The sequence below is a fragment of the Canis lupus genome, chromosome 4 (assembly GCF_011100685.1).
Source record: "Canis lupus familiaris isolate Mischka breed German Shepherd chromosome 4, alternate assembly UU_Cfam_GSD_1.0, whole genome shotgun sequence".
In the NCBI taxonomy this organism is placed as follows: Eukaryota; Metazoa; Chordata; class Mammalia; order Carnivora; family Canidae; genus Canis; species Canis lupus.
Genome location: NC_049225.1, coordinates 84,114,598 through 84,138,996, shown reverse-complemented (window position 1 = coordinate 84,138,996; position 24,399 = coordinate 84,114,598). Strand labels below are relative to the sequence as shown.

General features: G+C 36.6%; 1 protein-coding gene across 3 annotated transcripts in view; it reads right to left on the bottom strand.

Annotated features, from left to right (window-relative positions):
* The window catches only part of CDH12 (cadherin 12), a 1,036,190-nt gene that overhangs the window by 160,824 nt on the left and 850,967 nt on the right, over positions 1-24,399 (bottom strand). For all 3 annotated transcript variants that reach the window (XM_038535417.1, XM_038535416.1, XM_038535418.1), the window contains one exon: positions 17,253-17,547. In XM_038535417.1, the coding sequence (XP_038391345.1) occupies positions 17,253-17,547 (295 nt within the window). The remainder of the gene's footprint in view (positions 1-17,252; positions 17,548-24,399) is intronic.

Genomic DNA, 24,399 nt, shown 5'->3' with positions numbered 1-24,399 from the left:
GCTACCTTGGATCTCACAACCTGAGTGTGTGCGACCCAGTTAATCTCAAAACTTGAACATCGTGCAAGGTAGCCTCACTCTTGTAGTGACCAGGTAGAAGCAATCTCAAATACTTCATAAAGGTATCTTCAATCGGATCTTCCATTATTCTCTTAGGACACAATACAGTAAGGTAAAATATACTAGAACCAACAGAAACAATATAAAACAAAATAAGCCCACAGGACTGAATATTGAACAATATTAGATGGCAATAAATATCTCACTGTGCAAAAATTTAGAAAACACTTAAAATAGTTGCAGAGGAAAAAAAAAAAAACTCTGTTGGTGTGAGCTTTCCTTTCAGCATTCATTATACAAATATTCTGAAATTGGGAGCGTCTCCATCCCTCATGCTCACCAGTGTCCAGGATCTGTTCTTCTTACTGGTTTCTAATGCTTAAAAGCACCTACTTTGGATCTCATAATTTAGAAAGCTAAATTGAGTGCTTTCTTCTAAAAAGTAAAGACTTAATATATTTTCTATGAGTAGGAAGGAAGATCACCTGTAATAAATTCCTTGAGCTACTCTTACAGGATAAACAAAATTCCACTGCTTCTACTTGTGATGTCGTGGCTATTTTTGGATTCAAATGAAAAGTAACATTTATATTTATTTTCCAGTAGAGGATTGGGTTACTCACTTCTAGAGGGATTAACTTTTTTACACAGTATTTTTATACTGTATTTACTAATTTGTTGATTGATTGATTTTCTTATTTTTTATCTATCTTTCTATCTTTCTATCATCTACCTATCCATCCATCTACCTCCTACTTGTTATTTATTAGAACTTACATACAGTGAAATGCATAGACCTTAAGTGTTCAATTCATTGAGTTTTCACAAATATACACATTAATTTCACCAATATCCCAAACGATGTAGAGACCATTGCTTCATCTCAAGATTTTAACCTTATGCAATTTATAGTTTTAGAACCTAGAATGCACAGTTCTTCTTTGTATATGTTCCATGTCAGTATGATTAAAATGTTCCCATGCAAGTTTGTATGTAATGTTCTACAAATGAAAATTAGATTGCATTGGTTGATAGTGTTGAAATCGTCCATTTTTATATATTAAGTATTGAAATTTGAGTGTTAAAATCTCTGATTATACGTTAAAGGTTTCTTTCTTATGGTTAATGTTTTCCTGGTGTATCTTCCTTCACTTTGTATTGACCTATTTTTACCTATATATGTTAAAGTGCATTCTTAGGAGACAGTATATAGTTTAATCTCCTCTTTACTATAGTCTTTAAATTACTGCCTCTTAGTGTTAGTGTGTTATGGATTGTTTACTCCCAAAAGTATATGTTGGGGTTCTAACCCTCAATACGTTAGGAGATGACCTTATTTGGAGAAAAGATCTTTCACAGAAGTACTTGAGTTAAAATGAGATCATTAGGATCCCAATATAATATGACTGGTGTCCTTATAAAAAGGAAAATTTTCTGTTCACAGACACACATGTGAACATGAAGACAGTTGCCTAAAGACCAAGAAGAGAAGTCTAGGACAGATTTTGCCTCACGGCTCACCAGAGAAACCAAAACCATGATTTTAGACTTTTAGTCTCTAGAAATGGGAGAAAATAATATCTTGCTGTTTAAGGTACTGAGTTTGTGGTACTTTGTTACAGTAACGTTAACACACTAATGCAAGTTACTACATTCACATTTATTTCTCACCGATGTGGTTGTGTTTAAATCTACCATGTTATTTGTTTGGGGATTTACTTATTTATTATATATTGCTGTTACTCCTTTCTTTTTCTTTCTTTTCCAGTCTTACCATAGGTTAAATGGATATTTTAAATTATTCTCTAGTTTGTTGTAGCCTTTCCATGTATATTGCTTTTGTTTGAAGTTCTTGGATCTTTACACTGTAATTTTTAATTAAAAATCGGAAGCATTGGCAATTATTTATTTAAATATATTGCTTCTGTCCCATTCTGTCTCTTCTCTTTCTTTGACTCCAATTTTACATATGCTTGATGGCTTGATATCATCCCATGTTAGTCTCTTATTTAACCCATTTTCTCGTTTTATTTGAGTTTGGATAAGTTCACAGACTCTGATTTCATGTCATTTGTAGCTTTTCTGGGCGCTACAATCTGATATTAGGCCCTGCCTGTGAGTTATTAATTGTGTATATTGCACTTGCTACTTCTGGAATGTCCATTTTTCATAATTTATGTTTGTGTTATTCTATCATTATGGCAATCTCTTCCATTGGTCTCAAAATATATTTATAATAGATATTAACTTCAACACCTAAGTCATCATGTCTATTATTACTTTTTTGATTACTGATCAAATTTTCTTGCTTTTTGAATACATTCTATTTGTTCTTATTTCATGCTGGGAATTTTAAATAATACCCTGTAGAAAATCTGAATATTATCTTCTATAAAGGGTCTTAAAATAGTCAGTCCTGTGAGGGCAGGCAAATTACTGGCAGATACTTGTGAATTTTTCAGACCTATTTTAACTATTTGTTAAGAAAATTCCCTTTCTCTTTTGTTCTTAGACATAGGGCATAGCCTTTATTGAAAGAAAGGGCCCTGACTCCTAATGCATAGCCTTTCTGGTGCCAAATATAAGTGTCTGAGATGCTCCATGACATCTCTTCTGTACTAGCCAGTGACTTCAACATCTCCCCGTCCAGTGTCACCACTGATATCTCAGCCCTACAGCCATGCAGACACTGATTCTGTTCGTGCATAGCTCAGCTCTTGGTGAAAGCCCATGTGAAAACCTCACCCTGGCATTGCAGTGCTTCTCTGTGCCTCTCCTTACTTTTCTACGCAAAGTCCAGCCACTTCAGCAGGTCTCAAATTGCAGTCTCTTGAGCAGCTCCGAGCTGTAATCTCTATGTCTTGACTCATTATTCTTAGACTCCTCTTAGTGTTGTGGTAGCAAAAGTGCCCCTAGTCAAAATCCAGCTAACTGTGGGTCTTGTTTTATGTCTTTCTCTTCCCTCCAGGTTGAGAAGTTTGACTTCTTTATCATATACATGAAAACTGTTGCCTCATAGACATTGTCCAGTTTTATGTTGTTTATGGTGAAAAGTCAAGCCAAATGCCAATAATTCTGTTGTGGCCCAAACCAGAAGTCCCTCTGACATCGTTTTTATACTTTAGAAATTCCTTGCTCTTTGGTCCACTAGAAGATTTCCATGTTTCCTATGTTTATATTTTATAAGCATTACGTTCTGCTATTTCGGTGCTGTTTTTGGAGCAAAAGTGAAATAAATGTGTTTTGCAGTGCATCTTCATGAATTTGAACTCTAAGATGTTACTTTTAACACCCACCACACATATTTCTACAAGAGTATTTCCTGATATTTTATACATGTCATACCTTGTTTTCCTGTTTTGAGTCTCAAAACAAATATTCAAATATTTTGGGTGAACGGTATTTAATTAAAAAAATATATGTAGTCATGAAAGGAGATGTTTCTAGAAATGTCCTTCTTATGCGACTTACTTGGAACAATTATGAGGACAAAGAAAGAAAAGTATTCAGACTCTAACCCTCCCCAAATCTAAAACCTCATAGAAAAAGCTACTGAGGGAAGGGCAGAGGAAATGATTAGCATTTATTGAAACCCTTCTAGGGCTTATGATTTGATTTTCTTTTTTTTCCAAATTATATCTTTCAATCCTTTAAAACATACTATTAATGGCAAACAGTACTTTCCACCTAAGCTTTACAAAAAGGAAACCCTTTTCTAAATGTTCCCCCATACTTCATCAAAGTTTGAATCCAGATCTTTGGTCTTCAAAAGCCTATTTAGTTTTCCCTATAATAGTCTGTATTCCTAAAATCAGGACAATTGCTCCTTACCAGTGTGCAGCAAACACTCTTTTAACCTCACTTTTTTCAGTTGTACTCGTTCTTTTTATTTCCACAAGCCACTCCCATGAGAAGTCAATGTATGGCCCAAAGAATAATCTTAAAAAGTCTTCCTTCTCCTGCTGCTTAACCAATAAAATAATCTTATTCTTATGAGACAACACAACACTAGTTAACTCTAAAAGCTCTCCCATATTTAGAAACTCTAAACCTGCTTCCATTATTAGGAATTAACATAGGAAGACAGTGTTCTTGGTGATATGGATTAAGGATCTATTATCGTTCAGGTGACACATAAATCACATTTTAAAAAATGCAGAAGAGAATTCCTATACATTGTATTTAAGCAACCTTTCGCGCAAAGATCAAACAGAAAATGAACTCTTCATGATCCTATTTGTATTTCTGATTTTTAGAACTCTGTTAGTTTGGGTTTATACAAGATTCATTTTTTTAAACAGCTAGGGATAAGAAATATAGGTAGTAAAACTGACATGACTATTTAAAATTCGAGAGTATCCATTGTGACAGAGTAGAATTCTATATAATAAGAGATAACCCAGCTTAAATACCAAGTGAACATATTTGACAATAGAAATATAAACACAATCATATGGATGAGTTGTTCTAATTATGGCCTTTAGCTAACTAGGTACTTAATATCAGTTACAAAAAAAAAAAACACATTATTTCTGTGAAAATGACATTCTTTCAGACAGGAATTTCATTTTTAAGAGATTTGGGAAAATGGTAGTTTGTTTTCTCCTTTTAGAGTGAAGTTTCTACTAATTTCTTGTGATAACAATGTTTTTAGTATAAATCATTTCACTGTCAAACAAAATATCCTTGATTAAACACATGGAAAAAGAGAAGAAAAAGGCATGGAACAAAACTTCTCCATATTCAGGCTGCCATCAATTACTTTCTTGTCTAATTTGAATTGCGCAGCAGCTAATCATATTTTGGCACTTTCTTGCCATCAAAGCATTTCATGAAATTATCCCATTACAATGTTTTTCTCAGAGGCAAAATTAACATAGATGACAGTTCAATTGACATGTTTCTTTTTCTGCTAGTACTGTTGCCAATTAAACAAATTGTACCATATTTTGATATTCATTTTTGTTAAGTATTTGTAAAACTGTAGCCGCTGAGTTTTTTTCTCCCAAGCTACAGTTTCGTGATCAGAACCGAAAATAGTGCCAATCTTGATAAAGTCACCTGAACCTCACTTTCTGAGAAAGTCTCTTATAATACTTACTGGGTAGCAGTCATTAAGGCTGGTTTTGGGATTTAAACTTGCTTCCAGTAATTTTCAGTTTTTCTTTGCCCACTTATGTCCTGAGACTTCAAATAAGGAAGGACTTTTTCCACCCAATCTGGAGGTTATTCTCTTTCTACCCTCTTAGTTTTGGCTTTATTTTTTTCTTTTAATTAAAAAAAAAAGTATACATATGGTTACATAATTGAAAGAAGAATTATTTTTGCAGGAAAAAAAAATACAATATCCAAACCTTAAATACATTAAGACCAGGCTTAAGTGCTTATCATCAAGTCAAACCAATCCTTTCAGCACAAACTAAATGGGAGCCAATGCTGGTGAGACTTGCTTCCACTCCACATTTTACCTCTGGCTCTTGCCCTCTTTTTCTTCCTCTCTTTCTTTTTTATAATTTTTGTTTCTTCCTAGGGAGGTATTTTCTAGAGTAAACACTCCTCTTTCTCATACATTTATTTAAAATATTGACAATATCTTCACTTCCTCTGATACTCAATCCACTACTTCATGGCTCAACACACTTCCTGTGAGGGACCAGACAGTAAATATTTTAGTCTTTGCAGGTCATCTGGTTTTTTGCCAACACTGCCACTGTAGTGTGAAATGGCACAGACAACATGTAAATGGCGTGTGACTGTGTTCCACTAACACAGCTGATGTGCCAGACGTAGCCCACGGAACATAGTTTGCTGCCCCTGCACTAGATCTTTGGAATGAAACTTTCTGAGAGCAGGAGTTTTGCCTGTTTTCCTCATTGTTCTAACCCCAGTACCTAGAAGGGTCTGGTACACCATGGGTATTCCATAAATATTTAATCCGTTGTATATGTACCAAGAGTAAGACATTTGACGAAATGCAATTTTATATGATTTGGAAAACACTTGGACCCTGTAGAAATAAAGCTTTACTGGGTAATTATTTGGCTTGATGATGAATCGCTATGCCTTGAATGATAGAGCAGATTCATGTTTTTGATGGACTCAAGTGCCACATCTCATTTTCATTGTGAAAGTCGTTCAAAAAAACAAATTTTCTGGGCTAATTCCTGGATGGACTTTCATAGAGTGACATGCTCTTCGCTGTCTGAATCGCATACAGTTGTCACTTTGAGTTATTTCCAGACATAGATTTCAAGTCTTTCCTCATGTTTGGGTTAAAGATCTCATTAACTTACGAGTCCTGCCATTTTGCCTGTCTTTGAGTCTGTTTTCCCGATGGAATATTTTCACCTTGACCAACGGGCATAAGCCACCCATGTCTGGTTGCCTGAAGTTAGTTTCTTTAACACTAAGCTTAGATTATACCCATCTTCATACCTCAAAGCAATCGCACAATGGAAAGCAGAAACAAAAATTATTTTGGAAGATGTAGCTGACATCTATGTGGAATACCCAGTAGAAGCAACTGAACCTCAGAGAACTCCTAATGCCAGCATGGTTTTATATGGGTGTGACTGTGCTCCCATAATCACTTATCATAAAGCAAGAGACAATTGGGCCAAGGTTCCCTCTTGCCTGCTTTTGTGTACAAAAAAATAAATAGAATCGAGCAAATAAGAAAAAAAAAAAAAAAACAGTCCTATAGCTGGAAGGCAACTTTAAAGAAAAATGATGTTCATAGCTATCCTGCCAGTAGCTGGCAAAGCAGTTTTTATAAAGCATATTTAATGTTTACAACCACTTGGAGGCTGGGGAAAGAGTAATACTTTAAAAATATGTTTAATGTTTTGAACCACTCAGTGGCCAAGAAGCAACTCCTGCTAACATATATTTAATGCTTAGAGTCATTTGGTGGTTAGGAAAAAAAGGAACTTCTTGTTAATTTTTAACATTTATTGCTGATCAGTGGCTGCTAAAGCAGCTATCAGTGCAGCATGGTTTATGTTTAGGGAGTCACTGTGCTGCTACTAAAACAATTCATACACTTCTCTCAAGGCCACACAAAAACTATCAATAGCATTACCTTTGCAATTGTACCACTAATAAAAACATAGGAATCAAACGGAGGAATAAAATGCTCCCTGAACACACAGTCATAACATCCTATGGCCCTGAAAATAGTTTTGCCATGCTGTGGGCTGTGGACACTGCTGCTGACACCGGAGGGATCACCAGGCCTAGCTCAATTTCACCCGAATGTGTTAAAGCGTCTCAGCAGATTGGAAAGCAAAAGTGCAATCTGATAATTGAGGTTTCTTACAAATCAACAGCTTGTCGCCACAAATTAAGATAGAAGAGTACTCCACACCTAAGAAAATGTAAATTGGGATCGAAAGATTATTATGTTTTTAAGTAGCCTTGGTATAACTTGGAGCAAAAACAACAGTAAATATCGAGCTCACGTGTCAGACAGAAGGACTATATGGAAAAAAAAATAGGAGAAGGATAATTAGCTAGAACCTCTGTAAGTAAGCCATTCTCCTACTAGTTTCGAGAATGATCAACAAATTACCAACAGGATCCATCCCCATTTATTGATTGCATTTATCCAGGCATTGTGGTAAATGTTGCATATAAGTTCTCTCTTTTACTGCTTGTAGGAACTCTGAGAATTCAGTATTTTTATTCCTCATTTGAAAGTAATGAAACCAAAGCACCATGAGGACAAATAACCTATGCATATATTCACAATTAGGAAATAGTAGAGCAGGGATTTGGACTCTTAAGTTTAACATCTACATATCACATTTGAACATGTTAAAAGAGAGTTCTGTCCTCTGTCTCTCAGTAATGAATAGAAAAGCTACTCTCCAATGTGGAAAACAAATTTCAAAAACCAATATTTTGGCAAACGTGGCCTTATCATCTCCTTCCTGGGTCATCTTTGGCTTCTCATATCAAAATTTGGACTCAGCTCAACAAAGTATGAAGGAAATTCAAGTCAAATGAAGGACTGTTGATTTAAACACAATGCATGTTTCGATAATCACTTCTAGAAACATGTTAAGTTCTTTTAAGAATCCAAGAGGACCCTTGTTCTTTGCTTATCTTCTAGAATAATTCATCTGAAAGCCTAGCTGGGATAGGCAAAGGTAGGCGTTTGTGCTGGCAGGGTTATAGGGGTGGAGCAGTTGGATCAGAGCTGCAACAGACCAGAGCCAGGTACTGCAGCCAGAGCAGTCAGAAAGGTGTCCACGCGGAGTTTGGCGGGCATGAGGAAGGCATGTTACCTGTGGGAAATGCAGCCTAGGATGGGGACTCAGAGCCCTAGTGAAGGGCACAGAATCTCCATAGCAGGATAGGGATGAAAATGGAAACAGACAGTGCAGATTTTCAAAGTTGGAGTGGAGTCTTCAGAGCATCTGCAAGGTGTCTGGAGGTTGTGTGGGGGTGAAAGACTGGTTGCACCCAGGGGGCTTGATCAAATAACAAAATACAATAAGGATAACAACGGCCAGATTTCTCACTCTTAGAAAAAAAGACTTGTAAATTACAAAAGTTAAAAAAAAAAAAAAAAAACCTAGAAGAGTGGTGTTAGAGTAGAGTAGGAGATATTGGTATGAAATCGAGGTCTTCAATGTATTTAGAGTGACACAGAAATAGGGGCACCTGGGTGGCTCGGTCTGTTAAGCATCTGCCCAAGGTGCTGGGATCAACCCTACATCAGGCTCCCTGCTCAGGGAGAAGCCTGCCTCAGTCGCTCCCTCTGCCCTTCCCCAGATCCTGTTCTCTCTTTCTCTCAAATTAATTAATTAAATCTTAAAAAAAGAATGATACAGAAATAAGTATGATATATGTATATGCACATACATATATCGTATAGCTGTGCCCCCTGAGAAGGCCTAAGAGCAATGATTTTCCAATAGCACAGGATATATACAGCAACCAGATTTTGGCTTTTAAATATTATTTGCCATAAGGGTAGGGAGAAAGCCCCTTGGAGAAATAGTTCATCCCAGAGCTGAGGAAGGAAAATTGCAGGACAATTCCTAAATATATATTTTTGGGCCAGAAAGTAAAGGAGTCTTCAAATAATCAAGATGTCATATTAAAAAGGCACAAAAAAAAAATCAGCTTAAAGTGCCTTTACTTACACTTTATATTTAAGGCTAAAACTGAAATAATTTCAATATTAAAATCAGTAATGGATGGGACACCTGAGTGGCTCAGTGGTTGAGCCTCTGCCTTCGGCTCAGGGCACGATCCTGGAGACCTGGGATCGAGTCCTGCATCGGGCTCCCTGCAGGGAGCCTGCTTCTCCCTCTGCCTGTGTCTGCCTCTCTCTCTCTCCCTCTGAGTATCTCATGAATAAATAAATGTCTTTAAAAAATCAGTAATGGTGCTAATACATTAGAACCAATTTAATCAATAAGAAACCTTGAGACTACATTGACATAAACTAATAGATGGGTAAGCTGAACGTGTGATGAGGACCAGGTTGTTTCCCTGGTTTCAAAATACATTTTGACCAAAAAAAACAAACCAAACAAAACAAAAACCTTTTGATAAAATATGTAATAATTACAGAAAGATAAAGAGTAGGTTTACAGTGGATCATTTTCTAATGTAGACAACCTCTAAGATGATCCTCAGCTACGCCGGACTCCACTATTCAGTCCTTCAGCTAATTCCTTTCCCTGGAGAGTAAAATGAGCTTATCAAGTTGATCCTAACAAATAAAATAGAGCAGAAGTGACAGGATATCAATTACAAGACAACAACCTCACGACTGGAAACCCCCCCACCCAGGTGAATCTTTAGATGAAGCCACATTTTTTTTTTATTGCCAGCTTGACTCTAAATCCACACAAGACTCTGATGCAGAGGCACCCAGCTAAGCTGAGCCCAAATTCACGACCCAGATAGATACCCAAGAGATAATACATACTTGCAGTCTTAAGCCTCTAAATCCTGCAGTAATCTGTTATATAGTAGTAGAAAATAGCAATTTCGTACCTGGTAGTGGGGTGCTGCTATAACAAACACTTAAGAGGTGGTAATGGTTTTGCAGTCGGGCAGCGTGGGCTTTGAGGAAGTTGTCAGTATAAAATGCACTGAACACACTCTTCTATTGGATGTGGGACTTGGAAGGTGCTGCGCGTGAGGACTTGCAGGAAAATCAGGTTATCTTATTGGAAACTAGAAGATCACTGTTATGCAGGGGCCGAAAATTTAGCAAAACTGTGGCCCCCATTTATTTGAACAGTAGAAAAAGACCCAGGGACCTTGGAACAAAAAGGATCCAGGTCTTGCTGGTTTTAAAGATTACTAGTCTTTCCAGATGGCAAATGATGCTAAAATTAAGAAATGGTTTCTAGGCAAAAATCAAGTCCAGAGCACACAAAAAGCACAGTCAAAAGATAAAGCAATGGGGTTACTGTAAATCTTTTTGTTAAGATCTTAGAAAGATCAAAGCTGGCCCATTGGTTTACTGTCTAGTCAAATTCCGCTCTTAAGAGATAAATGGGTGAGTATGACTCAAAGATCCTTTCTAGCAAACAATAAGGGTTCTAATTCATGTGAAGGCTTTGTCACTCAGGTCCCTCAGTGGGGTCCAAGGTAGACAGGATTTATCTTGAAGGGATTTTTTTGGTCTAATTCAGTGAACCCCCAAAAGATTCATGGGATACCCTTGCCACTGACAAAATAAAGAGTTCTATATGTAGCAATATCAAAAGTGTGAACTGAAGACAGAGAGTCAGAGATTGTACAGTGAGAACAGGCCTTTGAACACTTTGAATTCTATTGGCAGGAAGCCGACCAAGAGTGCTGCTTAGTTGCAAGTACGTGCTGCATTTCATAAAAAAAAATTTAAAAAAAATTAAAAAGTATAACTCAAAAGGTAGAACCAAGAGCCCAGACAGTAATAACTGAGAGCCATGGACAAATATTCTCAGGCCTTGAACCTAATCAACAAGCTTTTAATATTTGCCAACTAGACTTCAGGAATATGATGGACCAGTGACTCCTTTATTTAGTTTTCCCTCTTTTCTCAAAAATGTCTACAGGAGTTTTCTCATGCCTATCTCACCCCTGTGTGTTAGGTGTCAGGGTGGGGGTAAGTAGCTGGTTTCTCTAGCATCACAAGTCTGCGGATCAAGAGGAAATAAGTCTAGGGAATCTCATTTGCTCTTGCACTTGATTTATATGATGAGTTTCTGGACTTTGGATTCATGCCATGAGGGAAAAAGATCCCAGGGTCCTAGAAAGGGGGCTGAGCACATATTGCATGACAGAGCAACATGGATTAAAGGGGTCCAGATGGGACACTGTGGTAGGTGGACTATAACCAGGCCCTCAATGATCTCAGCTGCCTTGTAGAAGTTTTCTCGGGTGATTCCGTGTCCTGAATTGGGCTGGACGTACTTCTAACCATTGGAAAATGGCAGAAATGATAGGATGCCGCTTTAAATATTGGTTATAAATACAGACTGTGGCTTTGATCAGAGATGTTCTTCTCTCTAGCTCCCTCTCAGCCCTTCCTGGGGCCACACAGCTGCCATGTTGTGAGGAAGCCCTGCAGAGAGTTCCACGGAGCAAGAGACTGAGGTCTACCAGTCACCACTTGAGTAAGCTTGGAGGCCAATTCCTATCTCCTCTCAATGAAGACTCTAGATCAGAACATAGGCCCAGGGGCAGCCCGGGGGGCTCGGTGGTTTAGCGCCACCTTCAGTCCAGGGCCTGATCTTGGAGACCCTGGATCGAGTCCCAGGTCGGGCTCCCTGCATGGAGCCTGCTTCTCCCTCTGCCTGCGTCTCTGCCTCTCTTTCTCTGTGTGTCTCTGTGTCTCTCATGAATAAATAAATCAAATATTAAAAAAAAAAAAAGATCATAGGCCCAGCCAGCAGCTTGAATACAACCTCTTGGGAGACCTTGAGCCAAAGGTGCCCACCCAAGCCACTCCTGGATATCCACGATCCTGTGAGATGATAAGTGTTTGCTGTTTTACACTGCTAAGTGTTTGGCTAGTGGATTGTGCAGCAACAGATAACTAATGCACAACGCTGGTCGAGTAGTCAAAATTAACATCGTTAGTCATGAGACAAATCAAAATCCTGTTCTACTCGATAAGTTGCAGCAGGAATACAGCATCGTGTCTGTGATGAACCTAACAAAGAGCCTATCCTGAAGTTGTACGTGAGGAAACATCAGGCAAACACATGGGGCATTCTAAATAGTCACTGGGAAGGGAATCCTCAAACCTGTCACAAAATTAAGAAAAAGTAAGGAATTGATCCAGACTGAAGGACGCTAGCGAGATACGGCATTCTAATGCACCATGTGATTTTGACCTTGAAAAGTGTGTTTATATAAGATACTATTGAAACAACAGATAGAGCACAAGTGGGGTTTAAGGGGTAGATGGCAATAATGCCATCATCATTAAGGTCAATTTCCTGGTTTTAATAATCACAGTTTGGTTCTACATAGAGAATGTCTTTATTTGTAGAAAACAGCTAACATTCTGTCTCCAATTTCCTGGCAAAAATACTGCTTATAGGGCACACAGAGAGAGGCCAATGAGAATTGACCCGTTCCTACTGTAGCAGGTAAGCTGCTCTCTGTGGCCACGGCTAGCTCATCTGGTAAGATAATACATCTGCTTTGTGATTTCTTGATCTGTCCCCCTATGGCACTTCCATGAAAGCAAGGAAGTTTGGATATTTATATAAGTCTCTAAATTATAATAATTGTGTAATGACTTAATGTTAGGTACAGTCATCATTTTTACTATTTCCTTTGTGGAGTTGGACTATTTAAGTATGGCCACATAGAAAATATTCTGTTTAAAAGCCTCCCAAAAACTCCACCAAAAATTTCATCTTAGCACCTTTCCCTAAACTTCATGTAAAACAAAATAGAGTTCATGGGGAAAAAAAAAATAAGAGGGTACAATGTTAATGTTTTAATAAGCCAGCAGTGTAATTCTCTTTAGGTGTCTCTTATTCTATTTACTCTTACACTATTTTTTTTTCTTTTAAAGTCAGTGAATAAGAGATACCTAGTTCTCAGATTTTGTTTTAAACTGGGTCCCCCATCCTCAGTTTTGTAATAAATAAAATAAAAATAATAAAATAAAATAAAATAAAATAAATAAAATAAAATAAAATAAAAAAAAATAAAATAAATAAAATAAAATAATATATAAAATAAAGTAAGCATTTCAAGGTCTTAACCAGCTCATCTGAGGTTGAAAGCCAAATTTAAGGCCCAAAGACATTTTTAGGAGCCACTACTAAAAAGTATAACTGATTGCAATGAATTGTTCTAAAGAAGCTGCTGGGAGCCATACCTACTTTCTGAAATTAGAGTTCAGTTTTCATGTAAAAATGATGATCCAAGAGTCAACAACACTGCATGAAATAATTGTAATGGTTAAATAATAAAACACGGTTTGGATCACCTGGCTGCTAACTATTGCTCCGGAAATGGTAGGTCTTATTGCATAAATTGTGATTCACAACTGGCATTTATCAGATGTGTAATAGAGACCTGGTTATGAATAACCCAATCAGCTGCCTCAAATGGCTTAGTTCAGGCCGAGGAAGATAATACAAGTATGAAGAAGTTTAAAGATGTCATACGTGTCAGCTCTCTAGGAAAAGTTACTGAACCTGCACCCCGTATCCGTGCGTAACCACCGGTACTAAAGGAGGCCTGTGCCTGGAGCTCACTGTGACTGTAGCGATCTTAAAGAATTAGATCACATTTATAACGTCCCAATCTGTCTCCGAGGAGGAAGTTCGATTTAGGGAATATCTGGATCATTAAGTAATTTCCTTGGGTCAGAGGAAAAGCACTTTATCTGTGAATATTACTTCTGTAGCCTAGTGGACGTAGCACGAGTTAGTAACAGAGTGGCCTTTCCCTTAAACAAGTCACAGATTCACTGGAATTTCCTTCAACTTTCTGGAACAGAATATATTCCATAGTCTGATAAGTCTTAAATATCGATTTTCCTCTCCAATCTCTGTCCACCTTGCTCACCACCACTCCCCTGTGCACAGTTTCTTTGTAATTTTCACTTTAGTTCATTGCCGGTCCATGTTTAATAGTGTGTCACGTTTTCAGACACACAGTCCACTATTGCTAACTTCACATTTGCATCACAAACTGTTTTGATGCCCCAATAGGTCTTGGTCTCTATTCTGAAACAAGCTATTTTACTATTATTTGTAAATCGGTTGCTTCTTCTCCAACACTGTCAATAACAACATTGTCAGCTATGGGGACGGGGACGGGACAGTTATTTCCCAGAGAGCACTCACACAGATACACAAGGCCGGCAGTGAGACAAGCCGTGACAGCAGCGGTACTGTCTCCTACACCATGGCAAACTCCATCTGCTCTTGACCAAAAGCAATTTTGATATTCCAGAGAAAATGACAAAGAGACAGGACGTGCCCAGAAGGGATGCAGGAAAAGAAGAGAGCGAGAGGAGTAATCGTTGGACTAAGTGACTTACAGCAGTGACCACCTCCATGTGGTCAGAAGGGTGACCTTGGGAATGGAGCTCAGGGGCTCTAGGGCCGTGAATATGATGCTTGGATGGATGCACAGTATTGTTCATTAGCTTTAGGTTGGTTGGTCAGGTAAGAGCAGAAACAACAAATGTCACAAGCCTCACTGGGTCTCCTATATTTTTGGTTATGTGCATAGGCAGGATTGTGGGGAATGGCAAAAGAAGTACGTGGTAGATATTTAATTTCCTTTTTTTTAAAGATTTTATGAATTTATTAATGAGAAACACAAGAGAGAGAGGCAGAGACACAGGCAGAGGGAGTAGCAGGCTCCATGCAGGGAGGCCGACGAGGGACTCGATCCCAGGACCCTGGGGTCACGCCCTGAGCCAAAGGCAGGCGCTCCACCGCTGAGCCACCCAGATGTCCCATAATTTCTAATATTTAATTCATAAGTGGCATTTATAGTTTTTTAGTATATATTCGAAAAAAAAGCATATTATGTAAAGGTAGTCCAATAATCCCTGGGAGAACCCATGGCATGCAGTGTGGTATCACGTTCAAAAGAAATACTGCTCTACCATTATTTAAACAAACGAAAGAAAGAAAGAAAGAAAGAAAGAAAGAAAGAAAGAAAGAAAGAAAGAAAGAAAGAAGAAAGAAAAAAGCAGAGAGTGTGTGTTGAAACTCTGGTGAAGTATTTATTTACTGGAATCTCTTGAATAACCAATGAGAGATTTCAGTATTGCCATACCACAAAACATTTTAAATAACCTATTCTTCCCTAGATCCTCCTGAAACTTGAAGAGAGCACAGGTAATTATGTCTCCCCACAATACTGCAAAGCTGGGGCCACTTTGTTTTCTCACTTACCTACCCTGATTTTCCAGGTTCATGTCTCTCTTTGGGTGCTAGCTGGGAACTCCTCTGCATGATGGTTCATCCCTTTATCCCAATTGGCACAACAAAAGACCTAATTATTTACCGAATAAGACAGAATTTTCTAATAATGCAGAATTATGTGTATGTTTGCTCTAAGGATGTTGTTTCTATAATAGTCACCGAGGGTTGTAAATTCATGTAAATAATCCAATTTACATGAAGTAAGCCCTCGTTTAAACCATTTAGGTATGAAAGACCATTGTCTTCTTTTTTTTTTTTTTGAGCATTGTCTTCTTAAAAGTTTTGCTTTTTCTTTTTTCTTTTCTTTTCTTTTCTTTTCTTTTCTTTTTTTTTTTTTTTTTTTTTCAGAACAGCACCTTCCTTTTTCCTCTCCCTGTAAAATCAAGACACAGTTAAAAAACTAGCTCTCCCCATTTCCGGGGCCTACTTTTTAATAAGATCTACTTCTTCCCAATTGTACTTCTACATCTCTAGCAATCGGTATATCATATAATATATATATATATATATGATACAAGTGCAGCTCAAAAAAATGTAGCAGAAGTTGAATAACAGATTTGCACCCGTGTGCTCTAATGTTTAAAATCTAAGTAAACTACTTTGAGCTGGTTCCTCAGGTCATGGAGAGAATATGACCTTTGAACACCGGGTAAGGTCATAGACATAATTTCAAGTGAATCTGTGGTAAATCCATGGGACAAACTCCTAAAGCTACTAACCTGCCTCTGCCCTCAGTGTAGTCTCTACATGTCTGGGATGGTTTGTAGGGCCAGCAGCAGCTCTCTGAGGAACGTCAGCCAGGAAAATTAGCAATGGCTCACCATACGAGTTTCAAGTTGTAACCTGGAAGCGATGGGCAGCTTTATCTTACAAAACTGCCAAACACCAGAAGTTACTTTGAAATAGAATAAGGGATTGGCAGCGGTGACTTTGGAATCACAGCTATTTAAAGTTGTCGTTAAAGCTGTGATCCTTGATTCGCTGACCTCAAAATACACATCCTAGAACTTTCAAATTGAGGTTGGTTCTGAAGTGTGAATCTATATCAAATTTAAATTATTAAGAAGAGTAGTGATACTATACCTAATTGTAAATTCATCCTAATCATTCTAATGATAATGATATTTACTTCTTGATTTGATGGTGTAACTACCATGGGTTACTTGCAGTAAAAAAAAAAACAAAAAACAAAAAACAATATCATCCTTCTGGAATCTCTATCTATAGCTACAAAGGATGCAACACATTCCTTTCTGGACAACTTCCAGACTCATATGTGATATATGCTTTGGATGATTTACTTTGAGCCAAGAATCACTCGCTGGCATCTGTGGGTAGGGGTAGTTACCTTCAGCACCACGTCAGCATCTCGAATCGCAATGACAATGGATCTTAGTACACATTGAGTCTAGTACTTGATTACAAAGGATTTCTGTGAGTTCAGGTGAGTGCAAAGGTTGGAAACTAGTGACTAATTTTATAGATCCTAGATATTTATGTATCTATGTGTATATTTAGAATGAGGCAGAAAGGACAAAAAAAAAGAAAGAAAGAAAGAAAAAGAAAGAAAGAAAGAAAGAAAGAAAGAAAGAAAGAAAGAAAGAAAGAAAGAAAGAAAGAAAGAAAGAAAACATAAATGAAAGTAATTGTATCTTCCATACTGGAAGAATCATCCTCTGGCTTACAAATAAGACGTTTACATCAACGTGCAAAAAATAAATGTTGAAGAGGCCTCAGAGCATCTGACAACACTTCGACTTGCCTACTCACCCACAGGAGACATTTCTGGGACGCTAGCAACATAGGGTCCATCCAAAAACTTTGGCTCGTTGTCATTAATATCCTGTACTTTGATGATGAATTCCGATTCAGGCTCCAGGGGCTTCCTGGTTTCTATGTCCACAGCCTGAGCACGCAGTGTGTAGAAAGGTTTTTCTTCTCTGTCCAGGCTCCTTATTGCATGAATGTCCCCTGTGGTTTCATCGATGGTAAAAACGGTGCCAGCGCCATCTCCTGAGAGGGTGTATTTAACAGTGCCCTCTCCTTTATCTAAGTCAGAATGGAGCTTTTATGGGGAGAGAGAAAGAGAAAGAGAGACAGAGAACACTATTAAAGGGATGGTCCCAGAGTAAAGGTGCTTGCACTGTAAATTTTTATCAGAAAAGTCAAAGAAAAATTTTATGGTTCTTTTTTCATTTTTTTTTTTTGTCTTCCTCGTCTTTTTTTTTTTTTTTTTTTTTTTACTAAATCTTTGAATATAAACATTTTAAAGACACACAAAAAAGTAGAAAAATATGTGGTAAACATTTATATATATATATATATATCCCAGAGATTACACCATTTACCTTTTACTCTACAGTTGGCGCTTGAACAAGGCAGGGGTTAGGGTTTTCAACCCCTGTGCAATTGAAAATTCTGTTTAACCTTTAACTCCAACAAAACTTAACTACAAACAGCCTATTGTTGACTGGATGCCTTACCAAAAATAACTGTTTAGTAAGTCAATTAACACATATTTTATATGTTATATATATTATATGCCATATTCTCTTTTTAAGATTTTATGTATCTATTTATCTTAGAGATTGAGAGAAAGAAAGGGAGTATGAGCTAGGGGAAGGGTAGAAGGGGAGGAGAAAGAATCCCAAGCTGACTCCTCGCTGACTGTAGAGCCCATCTCGGGGCTCAATCCCATGAGCCTGAGATCATGACCTGAGCCAAAACCAAGAGTTGTACGCTCAAACAACTGAGTGACCCATGCACCCCTTATATACTGTATTCTTACAATAAAGTCAGCTATAGAAAATGTTATTAAGAGAGCATAAGGAAAAGAAAATATAGTAATTGTATACATTTATTGATAACATAAGTTTATGTATTTATGGAAAAATGCATATGAGATTTAACCTCCATGAAGTTTAAACCCATGCTGTTCAAGGATCAATTGTATTTGACTCATCACATATATAGATCACATGTCTCCTCTTCCATTCATCTTTCTATCAACCCATCTTATTTCTCAATGGATTCCAGAGACTGTCTGAGGACAGCCCTCGAATACATGAACATACGTAAATTGAACATCTGTATTTACTTCTTTTCCACATTTTTGGGGAATACAATTTTCACAAAATGAAATGCATTAATCTTAAGTGTACTTATTTCATTTTAAGTTATTGTTGTAATAAACATAAATGGGCTCATCAATACCAAATCAGAAATCCTGCTGAATATCCTGAAAAAAAAAAAAAAATCAATGCCCTGAATGCAGTTGAGAGAGAAGGTAAAAGAACTCAGAAAACATTGAACCTTTTCGTTTGAAAGGAGAGGAGAGTTTTGGCATGCCAGATGGTTTCAGATATGTGTAGTAGAGTGTCTCATTTTAACATACTGACTTCCAATGAGTTATTCAATATTGCTCAGCCAAATGTTGGATAGAAGCACTGATTATCCTTTCAAATTCACAAACGGCTTGCTCTAATTCATTCTATATATTTAAAATCTCCTAATATAGAAAAGTTTTGAGCTTCTGCTAATTTCTTCAACACATTTATTATTCACTATATCATAGCATGTAATAAGATATACATAATTAATGTGGGGGAAAGGGCCAAGCAGAAGATAAATTATTGGGATGTCTGTCAGCAATTGAGCGTCTGCCTTTGGCTCAGGGTGTGATCCCAGAGTCCCGGGATTGAATCCCACATCAGGCTCTGAGTGGAACATGCTTCTCCCTCTGCGTGTGTCTCTGCCTCTGTCTCTTTCTGTCATGAATAAATAAATACAATATTTTTTAAAAAGAAGGTAAATAATTAGTATGATACTGTAGTTCAATGTTTTTCAAACTAGAGTCCAAGAAGTAATAGAAGATGAACATAGTCTTCAAATCCATAAAGTATTCCATAATGTGTGTATACATATATATTACATTATTTATAATTCTCCAAGAATATGCATATTCATATGTTTTACAAATAATAACATACACAGCATTTAAATTATATAGCATATGTATTCTTATAAATACTATATTTTATTCTGATTCTGATCTAAAATGTTTTAACCTTTTCTTATTTGGGTCAGGCCATCTGATTTCAGTGTCTGCATTTTTACATTTAAAACCTCCTTCAAGGGATGCTTGGGCGGCTCAGCAGTTGAGCGTCTGGCTTTGGACCAGGGCCTGATCCTGAAGTCCCGGGATCGAGCCTCGCATCAGGTTCCCTGCATGGAGGCTGCTTCTCCCTCTGCCTGTGTCTCTGCCTCTCTCTCTCTTTGTCTCTCATGAATAAATAAATAAAATCTTTAAAAAAATAGAATATATAAAACCTCCTTCCAGTCAACAGATCAGCCAAATTAAAAATGTTAAGCTTTTAGTGTCCATAGTCATTTGGGCTATGCTTCCAAATTCGCATACAAGCACAGCATTCTTGAAAAATTGGGGGTAAGAATGAGTTCTTTTTGTTTTTTTAATGTTTCCACCCACACCAAAAAGGCTTTGAAATATTTTAAATTATATAAATATCCTTTTGCAAATAGGCTTTCTGTGTATTGGTATTAGCAAAATTAAAACAGAAAAAAACAAACTCAACAGTGGCTACCTCTTTGTCCTTAAACTGAACATTCTGGTTTGAGTTCAGTAAAATCAAATCATCCTTCAAATTAATGTTATAAAATGAATGCATTCATTTTGTGAATTTGTATTTACTTCAAAACTTGCTCTGCAAGTATATTTGCATCAGAGCATAACAAAGAATTGATGCCTAAGTAAGTATTATAATTAAGAGAATAAGAAAACAAAAAGAGGGCACATGATTTTGATTTTCCTTTAAAATTTCTGCATATTTTACTCAAGTCTAAGAAAAATTGCTATAAATGATGGGAGGAAGAATTTTCCCCCTATTTTATTTTTACAAACTCTTATGAAGCACAGGAAGTTTCAAGTGTAAAATCAAGTTGTAGATAAATGTATTTGGACTTAGGAATATCAAATTAATGTATTTCACCCATACTATTAAAGATATTCAACACAGTGAGTATTGCTTTTGCTTTTAAATTTATCTAAAGATATGAGACAGGCAAAAGCTCAATGCAAAAGCAAACACTTTATAAACTGCATCCATTTTGCCAATGGCTCAAAAGAATATGTGGTAATATTGTGGGAAATGAGTGAAAATTCTGAGAAGGTTTTTACAATGTGATCCAAGTAGAGTTACAAAAAAATTCTCATTTAGCTAAAATCAGAACTGTTTTCCTTTTGAACTGACATAAGAATAGAAAAGCAAATGTGTTTTCGACTCTATCCAAGATCGAAATTAAATTCAGTTGCTGTTCCTCCTTATTCTTCTACCTTTTCCTTCTAATTTAAAGCCGAGTTATGTAGAGATTAAAGCTTCAAAAGAAATGTGTGAAAATACGTGAAAATTTTGAACTAAAAATGAAGCTGATTGATGTAAAACTCTTGAGAAGATTAGAATTTTTAAAGCAGTTCATTACATGACAATACCTCATAGGAGACCACCTGCAATATCCTGCATTGACAAGCAATATTTAAAATTAGCCAATGTTGACTGAACTGGCCCATGAATGATTGACTTAAATAGATATTTTTTTTCCAAATTCAGTTCTAATATTAAGTAAGGGACAGCCTGACGTGGGAATTGTAGAAAACTTCTATCATTTCTGTACACTTTCAGTTATATTCAGCATTTATATATAATTGCTATAATAACAAAAATATATATAACTGCAAGAGTATACATATGAAAATATATATACTTTATATATACTTTTATATTTTTATAATACTGACTATATATACATATAACATGATATTAAAAAATCAACACTTTCCATAATGAAATACCATGATCTTTTTTTAGTATCACTTGAAATTCTTCAAATAATTTTTTTTTTTTTTTAAGTAACCTCTACCCTCAGACTCACAACCTCAAAAGTGACAGTCACATGCTCTAACCAACTGAGCCAGCCAGGTGCCCCTTTCCAAAATTATTTTTTAATGTGTGCATTATTTCACTCATGGAAGTTCTAATGATTTAATGGCCCTTGCTTATCCTTTCATAAACAATATGATGAATGTGTGTGTGTGTGTGTGTGTGTGTGTGTGTGTGTGTGTGTGTGTTCTCCTGTTCAGTTCCCTAAAGGAGTAATTATCAAAACTGGAAAAAAAAAAAAAAAAAACCTAATTTTTATGCGTCAAACAAAATTGGAAACTTCAGTGATTTCGGGAATTTATCTCTAGAATGAAATTCATTTCTTGAATCTTTCGGCAATGGAATTCAGGCGGAGCTAACACTGTGAAGCTTTTTCTTAGTGTAGTTTGCATAAAGAAGGAGGGAGGGTTTCAGAAGGACTTTTCCTGCCTTGCCTTATCTTTGGACTGTGTTAACTATGACAAATCACATGATGTCACTTTACACAGGGCTTTAAGCTACACATTCCACAAAGCTAATGATTCCGCAAAGATAGAATCATTTTCCGTTATAACAATTCAAAAGTAACAGCAAGAAATGTCTCTTATTCCGATTATTTTTTTAAAAAACTATTTCTGAGTAGGTGCTCACTGTATTGACTGTAGCAGCCAACTCCAATAATATTATCTTTAGTATTGACATTTAAAATCTCTCCCAGGAACACAGTTCCATAAATGATGGACATCGAAATTTGCACTGTCCAAGCAGTTGTTTTGTGGAAGTGGTGTTGCTATTTTCTGATGTTTCCCAAGTCATCTTAGATGGAGCATGAAAATGAGATGCCAAGAGAGGCTTTAAAAAGATACAGAGGACCAGCTTCAGAGCGTAAGCAAATCTGAATCCCAGTGTTTAAAAGTTTTGAGAAAGCTAATCTAAAGTTAAGGGTTTACTAGCACCTCTTTGATTATATTTTAGAAACTGTGGCACAAAATAAAATATTTATTCTTATTTTTTCTGGGTTGAATATACACACAAACTAGAAAATGCTTTTTTACATTACTATGTCCAGCAGTGATTTTATTTTCATTTGCTATTTGCCAGGATAGGGGGTGGTTACTAGGCATGGGGAGCATATGATTTATATTGGAAGGAGAAGCGTATGATTTTGAAAATGTAGCTTCTTTCTGAAGACCAAAATTTGTGTGGATCTGCTGTATATATGTATTTGCAAATCACTAATCGTGCCCGTAAGGAACCACGGTACATCGCACGCTATTTTAAAACCTGCCCTCCACATCATTCTCATCAAGATTATGGATTCATATTTTTGTTTCCTGATGGTCTCAGCAGAAGAATGAACATGTGTGGGCCCAACACCATCTTCCTTCACCAAGAATATTTTAAATCAAACTTCAAACCAAGTAAAACACTCAAAGAATCATGCAATAAAAAATCTATATTCTCACTACTTAGATTAAGCAATTATCAACGTTCTGAGTATTTTGCTTTATTTTTATAGACTTTTTAATGTTCCAAGCACATCATAATTAACTACTTGATACTGGAGCACCAACTTCATGCAAATGAAGCCCATTTCCTATGAAATTATAATGTCACTATCTAATCTAAGAAAATTATTTAAAATACCCATCATCATCTAATAATCAGCCCCTATTCAATTTTTACCACTGGTCTCTTCAAATATCTTTTTTAATTCTTTCTCTATATCTTGAGCATAGATCAAAGCAACTTTCAAATACTGCAGTTGGATTCTGTGTCTTTAATTTCTGTAAGTTTAGAAGGTTCATGCATTTTAATAATTACTTATCTACTTATCATGATGTTTTCAGGGATCTAGTCTCCATTCTGAATTTGCTGGAATACGAAAGTTCCTGATATGTCTTTACCTTTCTGGCTTAGAATATCTTTTTAGTCTCAAAATATGTCTGAGCATAGAAGTAGGCCCTACTTAATAAAGAGATCCTCGTAAGGTGAGGGATGGCATCTTCTGCTGGTCCTCACCATGAACACATTCAACGCAAGGGAAAAGTTCCTTGTAGAGGATATGCCTCAGTTAATTTTGGTGCAATAGTGGCATGTAGGTTGTCAGACTCATTATCAGTTTTCGAATGATTACAGAGCCCATAGATGGGCTTAATTTTATGGTTCAACAGTCAGTGCATGTGATTGGAAGTAATAGCATGACTCTTTTATTTACATACAGGATCCATCAGATAAAGTAGCCAAAACTAGTATGAGAAAATTTTATGCAGTTTTCTTTGGCTGAAACAATTTCATTACGTAGAAAACAGACTACTTTTGCCCTCTTCTCCTTGGTGTACTTATAAAATACTCTGTATTTCTTTCTCTCTCTCTCTCTCTCTTTTTTTTTTTTTTTTTTTTTTTTTTTTTTTTTTTTTTTTTTTGTGGTTGCTTGATTTTCTATTCAGGCTTATCCTGTCCTCAGAAACATCACAGTGGCCACTGTATTTATTGGCTTACAAAGCCATTTGATTATGTTCAGTGCGTTGCTTATTGACAAAAGAAGACAAGACCCAAAAGATGATCTGTAACTCTGCCTGGGTAATGTTATAATGCAAAATTTCTGTCTGAAGCCACTGAAGGTCCAAGAATATTTGACATTCTACTCCATTCTCCTCCCTGCGGGGACTCATTTGTTCTTCCTAGCTTGATTGTTGCCATTTGAGCAGGAGGGAACCACTTTACAAGGCTGGGAATTCTCTTTAACAGCCCAAAGTGAGTCGAGAACTCCCCTGCCTGGGTTACAGACCCAAAGCTATTTATCATCTGGAAGTATTTCACCTTCTATTTAAGGAAGTAGAAATCCATTCAAAAAGGCCCACACCTCCCCAGAGGTATGCCAAGGCAGAGCGAAGAACAAAGACTGTTTGCAATGCTGGGGAGCAACAAAATCTGATGTGCTAGGATATATTATACATCCTGTTAGAGAAAAAAAATATATA